The sequence below is a fragment of the Azolla caroliniana genome, unplaced genomic scaffold, assembly GCF_043228905.1.
Source record: "Azolla caroliniana isolate FFs.n. ecotype wild unplaced genomic scaffold, voAzoCaro1.0.p SCAF_227, whole genome shotgun sequence".
Taxonomy (NCBI): domain Eukaryota; kingdom Viridiplantae; phylum Streptophyta; class Polypodiopsida; order Salviniales; family Salviniaceae; genus Azolla; species Azolla caroliniana.
In genome coordinates, this window is record NW_028230662.1 from 1867 (window position 1) to 23186 (window position 21320).

Here is a 21320-nt window from a genome sequence, read left to right on the forward strand (position 1 = left end):
CTCTTAAGACAAAATTAAGAAGAAAATGTTTATGAGTCAGATTTTGCGTTTGTTGGAGAGTCCATGTTGCACAAAAAGGTACCGATAATTGGTCATATTTACATTGATGGGAATGCACACGCTATTTACTTCAAATCACTCCATCAACTTGAGCCATTTTTATTCCTCCTCCAATGTATGGGGAAAACACTACCTCATTCACCCAAATCCTAAGTCACATATACACATTTGGGAATGCACATGTCATCGACTTAAAATCATGATGCCGACTCGATTCATTTTTGTTGCTCCGAATGTAAGGGAAAAATATGACTTTATTCACTAAAACGCTGGTTGAACTTTCAAACAATTTGGTTGGAAGTAAATTTGACAAGAACAAAGTCTTATGTGAAGAAACACATAACCTTCTTGTTTAATTCCTATAAGCTTCACTGTGGTGTTTTTTTTGACGATTTATGGTTATGTTGTACATGGAAGGGAACATCAAACAATTGATGCTAAAGCTAACGAAAAGACTTGTATACGTGCAATAAGCTCTACCACACATTGTATATGCGTAACAAAGCCTCTTTTTTAAAATTTTACTGTGGGCCCAACGCAAACATGTTTACGAGAATCCAAGAATCTCTTTTCCTTTATTGATCGACACCAAAAGTGGCTAGGGATTTACGACCAAAAAAAGCCGCAACATTATAAGACTTCATTCAACCTGGAAGTCACATTAAGGGCCTTTTAAACTTCGGAAACGTGTTTTGTGTGGCATGCATGGATCGGGATGTGTTGGGTGGGCTACTTCGAGAAAGATACAAAAGACAAAGGCGTTTACAAACCCTAAAAAGCTAAAAGCTTTTACTTGCCATTGGTATGTGCATCTCAAATGACCATCCTCCTCAGGAGGAGATACAGAATATCTACCTACAAAGGCCAAAAAAGGGCTACAACTATAAGAGTGTGAAAGGATCCCATTAGCATCCTCTCTTTCCTCTGTGTGAGAGACAGAGACAGAGACATAGTGACAGACAGAAGGGTTTGTCTTTGAAGAGCCAGTCTAATACTAACATCCTTTCATCCAAAGAAAAAAGCAAGGAAAAGGCAAAGAGTTCATTTCTCTACAGAAGAGTTTATATATATACACATATATATTTCACAATGTTTGGACGCCGCCCAAGTAAGAGTGATAACACCAAATACTATGAGGTCCTTGGGGTACCCAAAACATGCTCTCAAGATGAGCTCAAGAAAGCATACCGTAAGGCGGCCATTAAGAATCATCCTGATAAAGGCGGTGACCCAGAAAAGGTACACAATTTTTCGTTAAATTTGTAATCGTTTCACTGCCCATTTAGGGAAAATAATCCGTTCTTTGTAATTTTGTGTTTGTTGATTTTCTATGTTCTCTCAAGGTATGGAATTATCTTTGGTTTTAGGTTATGTTCAGTTTTTCCGCATTTTCATTGTCCATCTTCGTAGCTTTGTTTTGTTTTGTGTTTTCAAGGTATGTGATTTTCTTTGCTTTTGGGTCATGTTTCTTTTTGCATTTTTGTTATTCATTTACCCTACTTTAGATTTTTATTGCTTCTTTGCGTTTTTTAAAGATATGGAATTTGAGTTTATATTTCACTTTTCCATCTTTTAACCATAGTTTTGATTTTCTTTTTGTTAGTAAAGGTATGGAATTGGCTTTAATTTTGCATCACACTGCTTTGTGCATGCTGTATTATCCATAAGCTGTAGATTTGTTTTTACCTCTGAAGATATGGAGTTCTACCTGTTTTCAGGTCATGTTGGTATTATGTTTGTGATTGATAATTTATAATTCGGCTTTTGCTACTTTTGTTCAAGGTATGATCATCTCTTTGTTTTTGGATCATGTTTCATTTTGTATTCGTGATCCATACCATGTGGATTATTCGCTTGTGATGCTTCTGTTGAATATGTGGATTTCTCTCTGTTCTTGTGTCATGTTTCGCATTTTTCATTTCTTGGGCCACAGTTTGTAAGGTAGTATTTCAGTTTTTTTCAAGTTATGGAATTCTCTCCATGCTCAGGCCACATGTCTTTTTGCATTTGTGATCTATTGTTTGTAGCATTGGTTGGATGCTTTTTATTGATGCATGGAATTGTCTGTGTTTTGGGTCATGTTTACAGAGTAGTTGGCATCACTGTGATCCCCATACACATGTTAAGGATTTCAGGTTTGTTATCATTGAATGGAGGATCATCTCCTGGTGCCCATTTCTGAATGAAGAAATGGGTGTCCAAAATGAATCCCTAGGTGGAAAGTGTGAAATGGTTGGCCAGATTTAGGCATTGAAATCTCTGTTTGAGGATTCCTATTCATCATAACCACGCACTCATGCTAAAGGTCGTCAGGTCATATCATTGAATTGTTGAGAAATTATTGGTTACCATCATAGACTAGGAATAGATAGGTAGAAGATATTTCTTAGTGTCTATAGAGAGGTCAATGTTGACCCATGGGACCTGAGTACACCAGTTTTCTTGATGTGTGTCTCTTTCCTAAGAAGTGCTATTCATACTTCGAACCACAATGTCTCAATGTGTGAATAAGGCATACACATGAGCTCAACCTTCTAGGCGTTCCCTTCAGCGTGGCACTCAACTCATCACCCCTCTTAATATGTCATCATAGCTTTCAAATACTGCATTATATGCTGCAAGTTATATTCATCTTATACTAGCCCTTCCTCGCATACATAAGTGAAATGGAAACATAAGATATTTCAAGGCTGATATGTTCTGGTTGTGACATTGAAATTTTGTGTCGTGATGTGTTCCTGTGTGATCATCTCTTCTTTTATCTGATGTATCCAATGGACTGAAAACAATGGTATTGATGACCAGTTCAAGGAGTTGGCACAAGCTTATGAAGTTCTAAGTGACCCTGAGAAAAGGGAATTATATGATGAATATGGAGAAGATGCTCTCAAGGAAGGAATGGGTTCGGGAGGGAATTCTGTGAACAACCCATTTGATATATTTGAGTCCTTCTTTGGTGGAGGTGGTGGAAATCCCTTTGGAGGTATCCATGCTAGGTTTTTCTGTCTTCCCTTGAAATCTACAAAAGAGCTTAACATTGTTGTTGTTCAGGCAGTGGCAGGGGTGGCAGCAGGAGTGGTCGGCGGGTAAGGAGAGGGGAAGATGTGGTCCACCCCCTCAAAGTTTCTTTAGAGGATCTTTATAATGGAACGACGAAGAAATTATCGTTGTCGAGAAGTGTTTTATGCCCAAAATGCAAAGGGTATACTGTTTTAGCTTCGGTCAGTGTACAGATTTATTGACTATGATTGATTACTAAATCTAAATGTACCAGATTTTTCCTATGTTAGGAAAGGTTCGAAATCAGGTGCAAGCAGCCGTTGTGCTAGTTGCCATGGTCAAGGTGTGAAAGTTACAATCCGCCACCTTGGACCAAGTATGATACAACAAATGCAACATATCTGTCCAGATTGCAAGGGTTCAGGTAAGTTAATTCTCCCTCTGTGTGTGTACTTCTAACAATTAATAGAAACTATAGTGAATGTTGTGTACACACAGCCACTATTAGGCTAGTGATCGCGAATGGCTTTGTGCATGTGGATGCTAGAGGTTTGATAACTATGGTAGCTATGGTGTAGACAGTAGAGTGATGATTTATGGTTATATGTAAGGGTTAGATAGCCTTTTTTGTCTTTCCATGCATTTTCTTGTTTTTCTTCCATTCCAGATATCTTAGAGAGCTCAAATATTCTTACTTACTGTGGGCTATTGGTGGAGGATTAGTATATCTAATCCTTATTCTTTGTTGCTCATAATTTAAAGCTATTCGGAAATCCTGAAACTTGGAGTTATTTGTAAATACTAAAACTTTGAGTTTTTTGTAAATCCTAAAACTTTGGAGTTAAAAGGTTCTGAATCCACTTGAAAGCTTTCATGGATTTTTTATAATGCTTTGTATTCATAATATCCTGTTTGTACGCTATCCTATCTGTGAAGGACATTGTTTTCTAAGCGACCATTCTGATGGAGTTCAGGTGAAAATATTCATGAGAAGGACAGATGTGCTCAGTGCGTGGGCGCCAAAGTTATTGACGAGAAGAAAACGCTGGAAGTCCATGTTGAGGCAGGGATGCAGAATGGTCAGAAGATTGTTTTACGGGGACAAGCTGATGAGGCTGTATGTATTTTATAACATATATTGCATTTCGATAGAAGCATATTTAATTTTAGCAAACTATCACTAGATCCGTAACTCTTATTGAGGTTTGAAAACAATATAAAACTAGGTGATGTAGCTGTAAATGAGCATATACGGATGAATACAAGCTTGAAACATCAATTAATTAACATGCTAAAGCAAAAGAGTTTGCTGGGAGATATAATTGGAATATGTTTGCATAGTATCTATCCTGGATTTATTATTATTTAGTCAATTCTTTTTATAAGCACAGTGTATGAAGCCTATATTTTGGGATGGAAAAGTTGTAGATTACTGCCAGTTTCTCCATTCTTTGCTTTTGGGCCTCTTAAGGTCACAACATTTGAAAAGTAGTTTGCAAATATTGGGCTTTGTATGTATGATATTATCTTTTGATGGATATGCAGCCCGGCGTAGAAACAGGGGACCTTGTGTTTGTACTCCAACTCAAAGATCATCCTAAATTCAAGAGGAAAGGTGATGACTTGTTCTTCGATCATACCCTGACGTTGACCGAGGCCTTGTGTGGCTTCCGATTTGTGATAACCCATCTCGATGGCCGACAACTTCTTATTAAGTCGGATGTATGTGAAGTGATAAAACCAGGTATGCATCTACTAGTAGCATCACTAAGTTTCGACAAATCTCTATTGTGTAAACTATCTATAGCATGTTCACTTTTTTGTATCTATCTGTAAAACCACTTCTATGTTCACTTCTTTTTCTTGCATATATAAATAATGTAAAAGATAAGACACTTCAAAACCACCATATAGGCCACTTGTGTGCATTAAAATACTTATTATATCATTATCTCTAAACCATCTATATCATGTGTACTCAAAGCTGTGTAAACTTTCAGTGCTGGAGGGTTTTGGTTCAGCAGTGGACATGGTCTCTTTGTCAGTTGTATAATTCATTTGAATAATTTGTTAAAATAAGTTTAAAGAATCTAACTAATGTGGACAAGTGGTTTAAGAAAAACCCTTCAGTTGAACCCACATGCTATGGTTGCATGTTATTGGTAACATGCCCTCTTCTCAAGGCCGTTTTGGTAAAATAACGTCGACTTGCAGGTCAATTCAAATCAGTGAATCACGAGGGGATGCCCCACCATGGAAGGCCTTTCATGAAGGGTAACTTATACATCCAATATCAAGTTGATTTCCCTGAGACGGGGGCTTTTACCCTGGAACAATGCAAGCAGTTAGAGATAGTGTTGCCGCCTAAACCAATGAATCAAACTGCTGGTGTCAACCTTGATGAGTGTGAAGAGACGATACTATTTGATGTGAACATGGAGGAAGAAATGAAAAGAAAGCAACAACAACAGGCAGAAGCTTATGATGAAGATGAAGATGATATGGGAGGCCAGAGGGTTCAATGTGCTCAACAATAGGTAGTCTGTTATGAAATGGTTCTTTGCATAACTGTCTCAAAGTAAAAGATTATAGGTGGGCCAATCATCCACATCTCTATTTGTTACAATACAAGTGACCTATCAGTGTCTTTTAATGCATAATAATGATCCGTGGCCCGGAATTTTAATTTTTGCTAAATGCTAGAAGTTACTGGCACATTTTATAGGCATGCCTATTCTGGAAATGAACCTCCAATTTCTTCTTGTGTTATCTGATATGCTACATGGCCACCACCATACAAGATTTCTTATGTGGTTTAACCATATCCATTACAAACTTTTCTTACTCTTTGTGTATTCTGCTCAAAAATTTGCGATATTTATAGTTTATACTGCTCAAAGATGGTTGACGTTTAAAAAATCTTTTTCTTTCTCATAATTGACTTGTATCTAAAACTATTTATAAATGTTTGTAGCTTAAGTCTTTCAGATGAACAATTGAATTGAACAGTCCCTACTACCTAGATAGGTGAGAATTGAGTGCCAATAGACAAGAATACTTGGTTGAGGATGGAATTTTGACTTGATCTAATAAACAAGATTGGCACATCAATACTTGGTTCAACTTATGTAGGTATGTGTTAACTCCATGTTGACTATCGAAAAAAATTGTGCATATCTCAATGATGACAATCCAAATCTCTCTCTCTCTCTCTCTCTCTCTCTCTCCGTCTGTCTGTCTGTCTGTCTCTTAAGTGAACAAATTCACATTAAGGAGCCAAAAATACATATAGAAGACGATGTTTATGTTTGGGATTGCAATCTTGTAGGTGAGAGTAAAAGGAAAATTGGATGTTAACACCATTGATAGTGTAGTTTGGTTGGGAAATCATCATATATGGATGCTCCATTCATTTGACACCATTCGCTTTAAAGTTTGAACTCTTTACAACTCCATCACCTCTTATTGAGCTAAGAATAAAAGGGGTTGTAGGAGTGTTGTCAGATTTGTCAATAATATACCCATGTCAATTGGTGATAAGTTTAATCTTAATCTTCAAGTGATAGATAGATTCTGCCCTAGAGGGGTAGAAACAAAAGCAAAATGTTCGAATAGAAGCCCATGTTAGGGATTTCACACAATGATGCAATCGTGCCAACACAAACACCAATGTTTTGCCTTGGTAGTAAGTTTACTGGAATTACTCTAAATTCCTAGGGTGTTTGTATATTTCCCTAAATGGTCAATTAACTCATCCCCAAAGGTTTCACTAGTGAGAAAAGGGATGAGTTAATTGACCATAATTAATCTCTGAAATCACAGAGGTAATTAGTTGTGATGGGGGTTAAGCAAGAGCACATGGAGAAATAACAAGAACTACTACGGGTTGATGAAGGGCATTGGGGGGATAAGGAAAACTCAGTGGCATTTGTGATATTAGGAAAACCCAGGGGTTACTTGGCAGGTTTGCCATGAGCTTCAAATTTTCTTCACCAAAACAAGCAAAGCAAAGCATGCCCAAAAACAACAGAAGATAAGTAATGTGAAGTGTGAGAACTTAGAAGCAGAAGCAGGTAGAAGAGGAAAAGAAACATGGCTTCTCTGCCATGTCCACCACTAAGATCGACCACAGCTATCTCTCAACGCTGCCTACGAGTTCATCGTTCTTCATCTTCATCCTCATCTTCTTCTTCCTCCCCATCTTCCTCCTCTCCGTTTCTTCAATCGCCCACATGCGTTTCTTTACGTCTCCATAGAAACCGAATCAGACCCACTTTAGGGTTTCCAGGAAGAAGATCTTTCTCACCTCTCAAGAGCTCAGGCGATTCCTCTGCCCCAAATTCTGAAGAAAAGAAAGAAGAGAAGGAAGAAGGAAAGAAAGAAGAAGAAGAGAAAAACGTAGAAGGAATAGAGTCTGTTTTGTCTTCTCCTTCCGTCACTATAATCTCTAACGGAGAAGAAGAGAAAGTGGGTTTGCTTAGACAGATTTCAGAATGGTTCAATTTCACTTCTGAAGACTATACGACTATTGCAGCTACCATTGTCTTCTCTCTTGTATTCAGATATTTTATTGCAGATTTTAGGTATATTCCTTCTTTGTCTATGTATCCTACTCTGGAGGTTGGAGACAGAATTGTTGCGGAAAAAGTAAGTTTTTGTACAATCCAATTTCCTTGCTCTATTCAATTTAGTGTTTAGAAATTTAATGATATGGATATATTTTAGAATATGGATGCGATACTCTCCAGTTTCATGCTATGGTCTAGAAATAGTGTGCTTTGAATCATGATGCATTTAGACTTTAAGATATTTATGGCGCACAATCCAGTGTCATGTTCTATTCAATTTAGAGTTTAGAATGCTTATGCAATCATGTACTTAGTTTGGATTTAGAATGTATATGTTTTGATGGGTTTAGGTAGGTTTTAGAATGTATCTGGTTTCATGTATTAGGATATACATGCTATTATGTATTTGGAGTTTAGGATTCATACCTGATGATATATTTAGTTTGGGATTAATATGTATATGTGATATTGTATTAAATTAGAATTTCAAATGTATGTTCCATGTTGTATTTAGTTGGGGTTTCAAATATATATTCTATGTTGTATTTAGTCAGGGTTAAAAATGTAGTGTAGTTAGTTAAGTTTTATGATGTATATGCTATGATATGTTTGGGGTTTAGGGTTTAGGATGTGTATGGTCTGATGTGTTGAGTGTTTAGGATGTATATGCTATGATGTACCCAGGGTTTAGGGTATATTTGAAGGGTATGTATTATATGTCAGGGTTTAGAGTATATTTGCTATGATGGGTTTATGATGTATTTGCTATTATGTATTTAGGGTTTAGAATGTGAATGTTCTGATGTATAAGGGTTTAGGATTTATATGAGATATTGCATTTAGGTTTTATGCTATATATGGTATGTTTTAGTTAGGGTTTAGGACTTATATACCATGATATAGTTATGGTTTTGAATGTATATGCTATGATGTAATTAGGTTCAAAGATGTATATGCCATGGTGTAATTATGGTTTAGAAAGTCTATGCAATGATGTGTAGGATTTAAAATGTTCATGCTATGATGTATGTAACAACCTAGAGAGTTTGGCCGATTGTTGGGCATGGCTATGGTTTGTGCAACCAAAACTTCATACCATTTACCTCTTTTTGGAGTTTCCTGTGAAGAAATATATTCCTTTTTTCAAAGAAACAAAGCAAACATTTCTATGGATAATTTAATAATTTAATAATTTAATGTTTGTATAACTTTAGGTGATGCTCTCAATTAACTTAACTTATCGTAGTAACGATGCGTCCTTTCCATCTAGATTATCAGTGTGATATATGGAGGAAACGATATTTGTATAACTTTAGATGTTTCTCCCATTTAACTTAACTTATGAGTAGGCACTATACATCCTAATTTCCATCTAGTTCATATAGGTGATATGGAAAGAAAATATATTAATGAATGTTATTTCGTTCTCATTTCAGGTCACCTACTATTTCCGAAAGCCAGATGTTCGAGATGTCGTGATCTTCACAGCCCCATCAGTATTGCAGGCAAGTGAGTACAAATATATATTTTACTTCTTTTCATGTATTCTCAACATTATACATGGGGATTTAATGTTTTTGTCGGATCCTCCTCTCTCTCAGGATAGAGGTTATAATTCGGGGGACGTCTTTATTAAGAGGGTTGTTGCAAAAGCTGGTGATGTGGTTGAGGTACGATGTATACATTCACTAATCTCTTTTTACAAGTGCCTACATATGCTACGTCCATAGACATCTGGAGGGGTTCCTTGAGTATCTGGTTGGTGTTATGTGGTAGGCTCCTAATAATAGAGTGGACATTAACCTTTTGCTGAGCTCTTAACTGAAGGGAGGTTAAAGGAGACATAAAAAGGTTTGGATGGGTTTCATGAGTATCCTGCCATGTATGGAAGTTTCCTAATAAGAGCATCAGACCTCAAGCACATGAATGCACATTTTGTTGGAGGTTAAAGGAGTCCTTATAATTAGTTGTCGATTGGCATCTGGTTCTTAAAGACTAATTAAGGAGTCTTACTATGAATAAATGAATTAGACATATCTATATCTGTATCTGTATCTGTATCTGTATCTGTATCTGTATCTGTATCTGTATCTGTGTCTGTATCTGTGTCTGTGTCTGTGTCTGTGTCTGTGTCTGTGTCTGTGTCTGTATCTGTGTCCTTATAATTAGTTGTCGATTGGCATCTGGTTCTTAAAGACTAATTAAGGAGTCTTACTATGAATAAATGAATTAGACATATCTATATCTGTATCTGTGTCTGTGTCTGTGTCTGTGTACATCAACTTTGAATTAGTAGGGCTGCCTTTCTGTTGTGCATGTAGACCTGCCTTTCTGGTGTGCATGTAGGACTGACACATTACATCAATTTTGAATTATTATTCTAATATCTGGTAATTTTAATAGGTCCATGATGGGAAACTTGTTGTCAACGGTGTTGCCCAAGATGAGGACTACATTGCTGAACCACCACAATATGATATGCAGCCTATCGTGAGTTTTTCCTGAATCCATTTTGGTTTTAGTACTTAATTTTAGCCATTAGAGGGATTTACTTCTCTTTAAACGTGTTTGTTGTAGTATGTACCACAAGGATATGTATTCGTTATGGGTGACAACCGTAATAATAGCTTTGATTCACATGCTTGGTAAGTGGGTATATAGCATTTTGGGCTGCTTTGAGGTTGCTTAGTATATTATTGAGGTATTGTCTCATTTGAAATTACTGAAGGGGACCTCTGCCCGCACAAAACATCCTCGGTCGATCAGTGCTTCGCTATTGGCCTCCGAACCGTGCTGGTAGCATGATATATGAAAAGCAAACCTCGAAACCGATATTGGAGCTTCGAGAAGCAACATGATGATGTGATGTGGATAGTTGTGCTTTTGCTTGGTGATATTTGGTATCTCGATCATCAAGGTCACATCAAGTCTCTCTATTAAGAAGCTTTGTCTTGAATGCACAGAAATTGGTTCACCGAGTTAAACCTCTCTGGAGCAAGAGGAATTTGACTCAACTGGTGAATAGCAGTGTTCATCAGTGCAACTTGATTTAAAAATGCCTTTAGTGAGCTTTAAACATGGCTTGGATACTGGCCTTCCTTCCAAGAGACCATTGACATTTTTCTTCACTTGAATAGGTCAGCATCGTGTATGAGTGTCAGTCTGATCCATACATTGCTGTAAAATTTTGACTAAAATAAACTTCTAAAATAGATATGTATAAGAAGAGTTCCAAGTAACTCTTAACCCAGGCCTCTGAAAGCACTACCAGATATAGCAATGGTACCATATAAAGCAAGAACAAAATTCTTAATGTAGTAGGTACAGACTTAAAATTTTAAAGGAGTCAGCCGAGTAACACAAGTTTTAAAATTAATTTTATTCTGGCACTATAACCATGTGCTTGTGCAGCAACTCTGATTCGAAACTATTGTTATTTCAGAAATTTTAGGATTAAATGATTGGGATGGCAGGTATACTATCAGCACACATTCCATTAGGTATGAAATAGATGGTTTAAATGGTTGTGATCCAAAAAGAAGTCTAGAGAATTGTCTTTTAGATGATGACTTTTTATTATGCTAATGATGACTAAACAACCAAGATTCTGGTAGTATTATTTTACGATTATGGATGATTGTGTTATGAATAATGTTCTGGGAATCACACATTCCTTGCATGTATTGTTTTTACGATTATGGAAATCACACCCCCTTTGCATTTAGGCTCATATACTCATAGATTCTACGGGGTAAGATGTTTACAAATGATAAGTTTTGCAGTCCTAGCTAAAATAACATTTAATAAATCAATCTTTTGGATCCAATGTGGATGATATAACTAGCATTATATCATGTCAATCCAAGTATGGTCTCGATAGATTAGACCCATTCAGCTAAGCTTTTATTTTTCCTACCGATCCAATCCTGTGGGGTCATGCAAAATGAATGAGTTGTAATTTGTCTTCATCTCTAAATAGGAGAGTTTTCTTTTTCATTAACTTTTACGCTCACAACCATCCATATGAGGATATGGAACATTTGTAAGAGACTCATTTCTAGTTACAAACAAATTGTCTTATACCTTGCATTGTATCAGCATGCATAATGGAAACTTTCTACAATTTGAAGTGGCTCATTGAGAGTCTTCACAATCATGGCTTTGTTTTTTGACATGTTGCCAATCAATTCTCTATGCATGAAAAGTTCTCTAAAACATTCATAAGCTTTTATGCATCTTATAAAGATGATTTTATAAAATCATGTATCATTTGTGTATAATAAAGCAGGATGACTACATTCCTAAGAGTAACCTCTTTAATTACTTATTGTTGTACAAACTCAATAGTGATCTGTTCCAAAATCATCAATGTGTAGCAGAAAGAGAGTTGGTGAGAGTGGACATGTTTGCTTAACAACAATAGTGGCAGGGGAAATATTTGAGATTATTACATCCATTGTACACACATGACTACACAATCGTCATAAATGTGTGAAATCACTAGATATTTGCTTGATACTACTGAGAAATCGTCTCCAAACATACTCCATGGCATCATCTAAAAATAAGTCAACAAGGTAACAATATATTCTTTTAATTGTCATAAATGTGCGAAATCACTAGTTGATATTTGCTTGATACTACTGAGAAGTCTCCAAACATACTCCATGGCATCATCTAAAAATAAGTCAACAAGATAACAATACATTCTTTTACTTTTCAAATAACTTTCCTATATTAGATTTGAAGAGTGGTATAGTGATCAATGAAATTATGATGTTCATGGAAAGATCCATGCCTTTTCTCTTTTTGTTCAGTTTAACCTATGCAACTAGCTCTGATTCATTTAGATATCCAAATTAAAATTTCCATTTTGACGATCAACCATGATTGACAGACTATTGTTTATATTGTTTATATCTCCCTCTTCGGTTTGATCCAACTTTGTAAGCTTTTGCTATACATATATGTGCAAAGATATAATGAGAACAAATTTCATCTTTAGAGAACATCATATGACTTGAGAAATGTTTCATCATAATTTATCCTCGTTTTTGAGAATACTATTATAGAGATTAAAATTGTGCCTTTAATTTGGCTGGTCTTCAATTGCCACTGGTACTGTTTTTACCTGCCATGAACATCCCAATGATGATCAAATTGTCTAAAAAGTTATGTTGAAAGTGCTTTGAAACACTATAAAAAAACCATCAATATATTTTACCAAATTTCTGTATTTCAAGATGTAGAACATCTCAAGATATCGACGTGCTTCGAGCCTTCCGAGCTTTGATACATACTTCCAAAACCCGTACACCCTGGTCAATGTCATGAGACGTTCTGCGTATATTTTCCATGTGTACCTGTTGGTTCTCGGGCGTCATTCCATTACAGATCTCAAACATAAAATCATTATATAAGAAGTCAATGGCTGTGGTATGATGAACATGCTTTATATCCCTCAGTTTTTGCATATTCACCTACTAGATAGCGCCCTGAGATCTTAGCAAAAAATACCCAAGTGTTTTCAAATTACCAAGGCTACTCGTAGTTCTGGCATTGATAGATTCTTGTATATTTTCCTAAATAACCGTCCGATCTTTACCCAAACTACCCCTTATGTTTTATTATTACCAACGCTACCTTCAGTAGTTGTAGCATAATAAACATGGCAATATACCTTAACTTCCTATATATTTACCGAGATACCCCTTGCATAAAAAATTATTGAGGTAATTAGCAATCAATGACCATACTATTAATCAGTAATTATGGGCAAACTTGCTAGTTTACCTTTCATAGATTCTTTCCAATGAGGCTTTCGAAATAGTGTTCCAATAACTCGGATCAACCTTACATTTTGTAAAGAACAGTGTAACCGTTGCACTTGATTCTACACCATTATATGGGTCGATATGGAAGCCAGAGACACCATCCACAATGATCTCAGCTGGCCCGCCATGACAAGTTGCAAAAGTGGGAAGTCCGCATGCCATCGCCTCAACAACAGTCAGCCCAAATCCCTCGTACAAGGCAGGCTGTACGATTTCCCAAACCCATGTACCCCATGATCATTTTTATCAAAGCAAATGAACATTCCAGGCATATTTGCAAATTCATAGTAACCACTTGAAGTGCATTTCGGGAAAAGCTGCAAAATAACCCCCAACCTTTGGTTTTTCCCAAATGCCCTTTTGTTAACCTCCAAGGGGATGAATAGACCATACAATAGCAGATATAATCTCTCTTTCCGGAGGGCTAAGAAAGGGCAGTTTTGGGAAAATAGTGGAAATTTAATGGGCTTGGGGGAAGGGAAGGGTATTTCAGAGTTTTGCTGAGTTTTGGTGAACAAAAGGGCATTGTCCACATCACCACATGCACTTTGATTTATCGAAATCATGTAAGTTTTTTCACATATTTGAATTTCTAGACAGCTTACCTGAATGAATGCACCCCTCGTATCGGCAATGTAGCGATATAACTCCCCATTCCTCACTCGGTTCTTTTGTGTACATATCCATCTAAACTGACCAAATAGGTTGTATTCTTCAATAATGCTATGCATTGTCTCGATTTCTTTCGCTTCTTCCCTGTCTTTGGACTTACTTGGGTTTCTGTCCCCCCCTACAACAACCAGATTCACCATCTGGCGCAGCTTCACATTCTCACTAAACCACCGAACCAATCCAATTAAGTTCTTTACACGGTCCAACCATGCCATAGTAAAGATTATTGGTTTTGAATGGTCTTCTAGGAACCCTCTATGCAAAAAACCAATTATATAAGATGCATTGCAAGAACCTTCATAGATAGATACATCCATCCTCCATTCATATGCATCCATCTACAGATACATAAATCCACATTCATACATCCATGCATAGATCCATACAATGATGAATGCATCCACATACGTACATCATATATCCATATATATACATTGATAGATGCACACATACATATGCTCAAGTATACATCCATGCATGTGTATTTGTGCCTATGTACACATATATACATATGCATACATACATATGTGTTTTATGCATATATAAGGGGGGGGGGGGGGGGGGGGGGAGAGAGAGAGAGAGAGAGACAAGTGTTGATCGGTTTGATTGGGACTATATATGAGGTCTTCAATGTCTACATGAAGAGCTTTTAATCGCCTCTTCTCATCAGAATAAGGGAAGAATATATTTGTGTCCACTCCGGGTGAAACTATATTGAACTTTGGATCGAAAACATCAATGCCATTAATGACACGATAGCATCCTGGTAGAGTGAATGCCATATGACTCTCGTATTGGCCAACAGTGTCTTTACTGCCCAAAACACATTATCTGATATTAATTATTTTCAAAATTTGAAGAAGCAAGTGGAACTAAAGTCTTTCTGATCTTCTAAAAGGTTCACAGAAACAAAGACCTTTTTTCCCAACCTTCCAGCAATCTCTTGATAGGTGCTTGTTACTATGAAGTCAGCATGATTCATGGCTATAATATCAGCAGTAAATTGGCATGAGAAATGATATTTCTCTTCAAACTCTTTCCAATATATATCGGAGTCTGGATATTTTGTTTTCTCCAAAGTGTGTGCAATGTTGCACTGAAGCAAACAAAAACAAAAAAATTGTTTTTACATTCCACAATTGACAAAAACAGTTGGAAAAGAAAAGAGAATGGGGCACAACGTACTTGAGTGATGCCAAGTTTCTGAGCAATCAAAGATGCAACCAAATTTCCATCGCTATAATTTCCTATTATCAATTCAGGTGGACCATTGAGTTCCCCACATATCTCACTTGTTGCATCCTACACAGATGCAACAATCTTTAGTGAAAATGGATTAACTCAGAGGATCTTTTGAGACATATAATGTGAAAAATGGATATAACTAAGCAAGCCCATCGACCTTTAGCAGTCAATATACCAAGTAAGATGTGGAGTTACGATATTACCTTTAGAAAGAGCATATTATGTAAAAAGTGGATATAATTGAGGCCACCTTCAGTGACAACATATTATATAACATGTGGATTTAGAATACCATCTTTACAGACAACACATTGTGTAAGAAATGTATTAAAGAAAAATACAAGCATTGAAAATCTATACCTCAGCAAATCGCTCCAAATAAGGCCAAATAACAAACCGAGATTTCCATCCTCGCAATACACCTTTGTCAGTGCGGAATGGAACCCTCAATATCTTTGAAAATTGGGTGCCACTTATTTTCTCGAGGCGTTGGTTACATTGCGTCCCCTCTGCATCTGGAATCAGTCGTGTTACCTTCACAAATTGATCCAATAGCCTCAAAACCATAATTATCCAGAAAAACTCTCAAAAAGATCTGATAAGATGCAATGATAAGACATACCACAAGAATTTTAGGCTCCATATGAAGCCCTTGTTTCTTAATGTTCTCGAGCATCTCATTTTCCAGTGCGCGAACTTGATCCAAAATATAAACCACCTAAAATACAATACATCGAAACTCTAGGAATGCATTGCAAATTCAGGAAATTTACCATTAATACCCTCATTTTTCATGATATTCCTAAACCATCCCTCATATGTTTACGAACGTCTCAATTTACCTCTCTTTGCAAAATATATATATAGAGAGAGAGAGTATTATGGAATTCCTGGATACAAAGAGGGATATTTTGGTATCCCATCCCTATTATGGTGCTTTCTAACCTGTCCACCTGTATCTGGTAAGCCAAGAACATTGGCCTGTCCAAAATATCCATGGGGTGAGAATATCACCACATTGAAAACCATAGGTATCCTTCCCAAAAAATTCTCCAGAGTAGCTGGATCTGGTGCTTGAAGAATCTCAAGGAGTAAATGTATCATGTCTAGTGCACATTTGGCAGTGTTTCCCCATCCCTTCTCAAGTCCCAGCTCTTGAAGTCTGAAAATATGGAATAAGAGAGACTTCTTAAAATGTGGATAATACATAATGTGCTAAAGCACAACTTAAAGCATTTTCTTTTATACATCAAAATAATAGACTTTCCATAAATCATCGGTTCTGAATTGAACAATATGACCTTAAACATGATGGTGCAGTGGTAATGCTTGTACTTTGCGACATTAAAGTTGTGGATTCAAGTCTTGAGCAATGGATTCAAAGTTTTTCCATTATAAACTCTTTTAGTAACTCTAGATTGAAGATTACACAAAGCATTACTCTTCTGAAGAGTTGGTATAATACCTGTGACCAAACTCCATATACATTGTATCCTCTGGAAGCCGAAGTAGTACCTCCTCTGCTTTAAGCAATGAAGACCTTAGATCTGCTACATTTGGAATGCGTTCATTCAGCATCAATGTCTGCAAGAATCAAGGAAAGGCATAATTTTAGATCATTCTAGGACAATCCCACTGATTAGGGAACAGGATTGATGATTTGGAATCTAGCATATCTGGAATATCAAAACTCAAATTATTCTTTTCTTCGGAGTGTATATTTAGTGTCTACAAATCAAGAAATTTGTAGTGATAATTTTATGTGTTCATCATCCTGAACTATTATATACCAATGCATATTTTATTAATCTCTTTCATTAACTACGAAGAATTGGGAGATTCTGATCATTATCTAAAATGGTAGTATCATCGGATGAATATTCATTCACATGAGCGAAATTAACTTTGCATAAAGTGAGTGAAACAAGTGTATAATTACCTGCCCTTGGTATTTGTGTGTCTTTAGAAAGTCAAGAAGCGGTCGCATGCTTTCTATATCGCCGAAAAGCCGAGAGCATAGATGTCGATTCAAAAACTGGACTCCATTTCCAATGGATGATGGGCGGGTTAACCGTGGAAAATTTGCATTAAATGGTCCAAAATCTAGTTCCAGTACATAAGGATCATTGACCCTGTTTTCAATAGTAGTAGCATACACAAATTAAGAAAACGGGTTTTGTCTTTTAGGCTCATGTAAAACATCATGATAGTGTTTCACTGAGTTATCAAAGCCTTGAAAAGAATGTACATGTTCTGTAACACTGCATGCATTTTGCTGCTCATTCAGAAACACGCTTTCATCAACATGAGCTAACTTAGTTTCTAGTCTCTTATCCACCGAACCCCTGTGCCACAAATGGTATACCTTCATGCATTGAATCATTATCAAACTTGATGTAAATTTTTTTTCTAAAAGACATGATTTGTCTTAAGAGGTAGATTTTTACATACTGCTCATTGACGAGAAGCTCTTTGAATGCTAGGTACTCCGAGACAGAAAGTTCGTCAAGCATTAGCTCATCCACATTAACTCTAACATATTCCCATACACCTGGGTTCGGTCGAATTGCCAACACGACCCAAGGTGGATACACAATTGCTTCCTGTTTTAAATATCGTGAGAATTTCAAATATTAGAATGTTGAACCAATACCTACAATATGTCAAGCGCAGTTTACTACATGTAAAATCCTCTATATATAATGCACATTCAAAAACCTAATGCAAAAAGCCCTCATTTCTAACTTTTCCATGGATTTAATGTACCCTTCAGCACCCAAATTAATTAAAAAAACACTCATTTGTAAATTTTCCATGGATTAAATATACATGGATATAATTAGGAAGCTCAAAATCTAGAATCGATCAAGTCAACAATGGAATAACACTCATTAAGGAAGAAATTCAACAATTAGAATAAATTACGTCAACATCTAGCAATGTCCTGATGGATAAGATTAAGTTCACAATGGACTGACATTTATTAATGACGGTAGCAATGGATAAACTTACAAGGAAGATGTTCAAAATTTAGAGTTAACCAACTTTGATAGGTATGGATTAATATTTAATCAATGCATATCAATTTTGAGAATCAATGCATAAAGTCAGCATTTACAATCAATCAAGTCAGGATTGATGGAGTTCAAATTTGAGAATCAATAGTCACAGGGAAAAAGGTTATGGCCTTTACTCAAAGGTAGCAATGGATTCCCACCTAATCAATGTCGAAATGAATTAACACTGATATGGATGAAATTCAACACTAAAACTGGCGGCAATGAAGTTCAATGATTAGAATCAGTGAACTCAGGGAGTGCTGGATTAGGTATTGATCTAGATGGTGATGGATCAACCCTGACAAGGAACAACTTCAACACTTAAATTACATAGAAATTAGCGATATATTAACACTTGCAATGAATAAGTTCCATATTTAGAATCGATGAAATGCAGCACATACTTGAAACTTACAAGGCAGACGCTTGATATTTAGAATCAATCAAGATGGCAATGAATTCAAACTTGTACAAGGAAGAAATTTCCAAATGTAGAACAATACATATGTCAAGAATATGTTAAAAACCTTTAAAGAATCCATCAGGATAGCAATGACATTTACATAGAAAAACATTCACCACTTATCAATGTATGGAAGGAGTTTTCAACATTTAGAAACAAATCAACGGTAGCAATGGATTAGAAAACTTGAAATGAGGACAAGCATTAATCAAGATCAAGGTGTAATTAGCAATGCATTAATACTTCAGATAAGTAAGTATTTTCCGGCGTGTAGGAGTTGAACCATGATCAAGGTATAATAAGAGAAGGATTAATTAAAGGGGAGGAAATACCTGGGCAGCCTGGAGAATCAGCGAGAAATCTTCTTGAACAAGAACGCCATCATAATCACGTATAAGTGTTTGGAGCTCTGAGAGGATCTCATGTGGTTGCAATATGCATCGACCGCAGGAGACATACCTATGTCAAAAGAATAAATTAAAAAATCGAGATAAAAAGTCCAGGATGAAGAACACAGCATAGAAAAACCATCAAGCAAATGATGGGAGGGAGAGAGAGGAGATACTTTGAGAAGAGCGACACAAGCTCATTTTTGTGATCACTTAAGCAACCCTGCACTCTGTCTCTCATACTAGGTAACCTAGTTAAGACGGGTTCACTTCGCATAGCTGAGGAATTCATCATAGGTCTTTCTTACTGTCTTGGTCTTTCTCTCTTTCTTCAACCGCTACTTCTCTGCGTGCAGCTTAGGTTTCCAAGGTCTGCGGAAGTGTCCTGCTGGTGCTAAAGAAATCATTTTCCTTACCATGGAGGCTCTGTGATGGTATTAGGGTTTGTCGCAGAAGCGCAGAGAAGAAGCGTAGAAAGAATGTATTGGGGTTTAGGGTTTCTCGATTATTCTGCGGTTGGGCCAACAGCCAGTTCTCCACGTGTCACGGCCTCTCTCTTCGCCACGTGGCAGGCAAAACTGTCTTGAAAGGGCTCTCGGACACACAAGAACACGCAATGCCCGGGCTTCTCGGACACACACAATGTCCAGGCTTCTCGGACGCCAGCAATGTCCGGGCTTCTTGGACACCATAGGTGGCCCCGCTCGGTCGTGTTGCATCATTAGCCTTGGAAACTTGCACCTCGTTTGATGGGAATTGTATGTGTCATTGATAGGAATCAGCAAACCGTTCTGTTTCAACTTAACTGTTAAGCCTTAACTAGTTTGGGAGTTTCCAAACTTAATTGGTTTAGCCAAGCCGATTAAGCCTTAATCGGTTCAGTTCGGTTTCAGCCATCCCAAACCGAGCTCATACCGGTTAAGGAAGCTCAAGCCTAAATTGAACCAAACCAAACCGCCAAACCGTTTGGAAACGGTTTTAACGGTTCAGTTCAAGCTTGAGCCAAACCATTGCCGATTCATACGTGTCGATTCACCTGTCATGCGTAAGAAATGGGTTTCCACCCACTTCATTTTATGGGTGGACCCCATTCACATGTTATTGCATATTTATAGGATGTTTTAAGATGCACAAGTTTATATCTACGAGGCTTTATATAGGAATTCCCCCATTAATTCTATCTCCTCGATAACACGATTTGAGAGAATGTTCCTTACCTTAATCTTTGATACTTGAAAAGGATCAAGTAGTTAAAAATAGACGGTATTTTTATATTGGTTTAGCATTGAGATTTGAGACAACAATGTGTAATTCGTAATGTTATAAGAAGAATTAGATGCCAACTCAAGTTGAACAAATCGAACAACAAAATTATACAAAATGAGGATACAGTCTTTAGCCAAAAATCAAATGTGTAATGCAAAGCGAATTAAAATCTCATAGCAATGTCATAATATATAACCATGCACATTCACAATGTTGGTTTAAAACGTTATGACCATGTGGATGGAATGATGGAAATCTAAAAATCCTACATTTGTTCTTTGATACCTTTAATAAATTTATATTGTTGAACTCCTTTGTAAAGAAATAAGTTTACATCAATGCCATATTTAATATCACAAATTACTTCATTCTTCATGATATCAAGTTTTATCCTCACATGTGAGAAAGTCGTACAAGTTGTGCTATATATTTTCAAGCCTGATTTAAATGAATACAAAGTCAACTGCTATTTTAACCATTGTTGAAGATGACATATTGGACAAAGCTTTGTTTCCATTTCAAAGGACTTAGATGTTGTCTCCAGAGAGACAATATGCAATGAATCTCCCATCAAAATTAAAAGCTGATAGTGGTCAACAAAGAAAAGGTCGGAGCTTCTTTATTAAAAGGGAGAAAACAAAGTAAATCATTACTAACTTATAAGGAGTAAGAGATACCCTTTCAAGATATCGAGAGGGTTGAAAGGTTTTTGATTTATGATTAGCATGACAATGTTGTTATTGACACCTTGATAAAAAACAATT

General features: G+C 36.6%; 3 protein-coding genes across 9 annotated transcripts; 2 read left to right on the top strand and 1 right to left on the bottom strand.

The window, feature by feature from the left end:
- Positions 1-917: 917 nt before the first annotated feature.
- LOC147848777 (dnaJ protein homolog) lies at positions 918-5962 on the top strand. The gene is made up of 7 exons (XM_087338129.1): positions 918-1299; positions 2866-3043; positions 3112-3262; positions 3351-3484; positions 4035-4177; positions 4606-4804; positions 5275-5962. Exons 1-7 carry the CDS (start codon positions 1150-1152, stop codon positions 5595-5597), a joined length of 1278 nt encoding a protein of 425 aa, XP_087194255.1. The 5' UTR covers positions 918-1149; the 3' UTR covers positions 5598-5962.
- Positions 5963-7067: 1105 nt separating this feature from the next.
- On the top strand, positions 7068-10874 carry LOC147848778 (uncharacterized). Its single transcript, XM_087338130.1, has 6 exons — positions 7068-7707; positions 9065-9133; positions 9230-9298; positions 10032-10118; positions 10206-10273; positions 10357-10874. Exons 1-6 carry the CDS (start codon positions 7153-7155, stop codon positions 10484-10486), a joined length of 978 nt encoding a protein of 325 aa, XP_087194256.1. The 5' UTR covers positions 7068-7152; the 3' UTR covers positions 10487-10874.
- A 1692-nt stretch (positions 10875-12566) lies between these two features.
- On the bottom strand, positions 12567-19730 carry LOC147848779 (sucrose synthase 4-like). 7 transcript variants are annotated; one of them, XM_087338122.1, is made up of 15 exons: positions 19467-19730; positions 19234-19360; positions 17831-17982; positions 17319-17511; positions 16845-16963; positions 16325-16541; positions 16002-16097; positions 15740-15913; positions 15320-15436; positions 15064-15230; positions 14723-14947; positions 14068-14389; positions 13422-13666; positions 12853-12991; positions 12567-12759 (listed from the first exon to the last, which is right to left on the bottom strand). In XM_087338122.1, the coding sequence occupies exons 1-15, from the start codon at positions 19583-19585 to the stop codon at positions 12718-12720; spliced, it is 2454 nt and encodes an 817-aa protein (XP_087194248.1). In that variant the 5' UTR covers positions 19586-19730; the 3' UTR covers positions 12567-12717. The 7 variants fall into 7 exon arrangements, with proteins under 7 accessions (XP_087194248.1, XP_087194251.1, XP_087194253.1 ...); XM_087338125.1 differs by lacking the exon at positions 14723-14947 and having other exon boundaries at positions 12568-12759; XM_087338127.1 differs by lacking the exons at positions 19234-19360; positions 19467-19730 and adding an exon at positions 17628-17724 and having other exon boundaries at positions 12572-12759; positions 17319-17482; positions 17831-17971.
- Between the last annotated feature and the right edge of the window lie 1590 nt (positions 19731-21320).

Bases quoted from the DNA above. Each gene is read 5' to 3' on its own strand.
- LOC147848777 (XM_087338129.1), top strand. From the start codon at position 1,150: ATGTTTGGACGCCGCCCAAGTAAGAGTGATAACACCAAATACTATGAG. The intron at 1,300-2,865 runs GTACACAATTTT...ATTGATGACCAG, and splicing joins AAGGCGGTGACCCAGAAAAG to TTCAAGGAGTTGGCACAAGC. The intron at 4,805-5,274 runs GTATGCATCTAC...GTCGACTTGCAG, and splicing joins ATGTGAAGTGATAAAACCAG to GTCAATTCAAATCAGTGAAT.
- LOC147848778 (XM_087338130.1), top strand. From the start codon at position 7,153: ATGGCTTCTCTGCCATGTCCACCACTAAGATCGACCACAGCTATCTCT. The intron at 7,708-9,064 runs GTAAGTTTTTGT...TTCTCATTTCAG, and splicing joins ACAGAATTGTTGCGGAAAAA to GTCACCTACTATTTCCGAAA. The intron at 9,134-9,229 runs GCAAGTGAGTAC...CCTCTCTCTCAG, and splicing joins CAGCCCCATCAGTATTGCAG to GATAGAGGTTATAATTCGGG.
- LOC147848779 (XM_087338122.1), bottom strand. From the start codon at position 19,585: ATGATGAATTCCTCAGCTATGCGAAGTGAACCCGTCTTAACTAGGTTA. The intron at 17,983-19,233 runs GTATTTCCTCCC...TATTTAAAACAG, and splicing joins TGATTCTCCAGGCTGCCCAG to GAAGCAATTGTGTATCCACC. The intron at 16,964-17,318 runs GTAATTATACAC...TGATTCTTGCAG, and splicing joins CACACAAATACCAAGGGCAG to ACATTGATGCTGAATGAACG.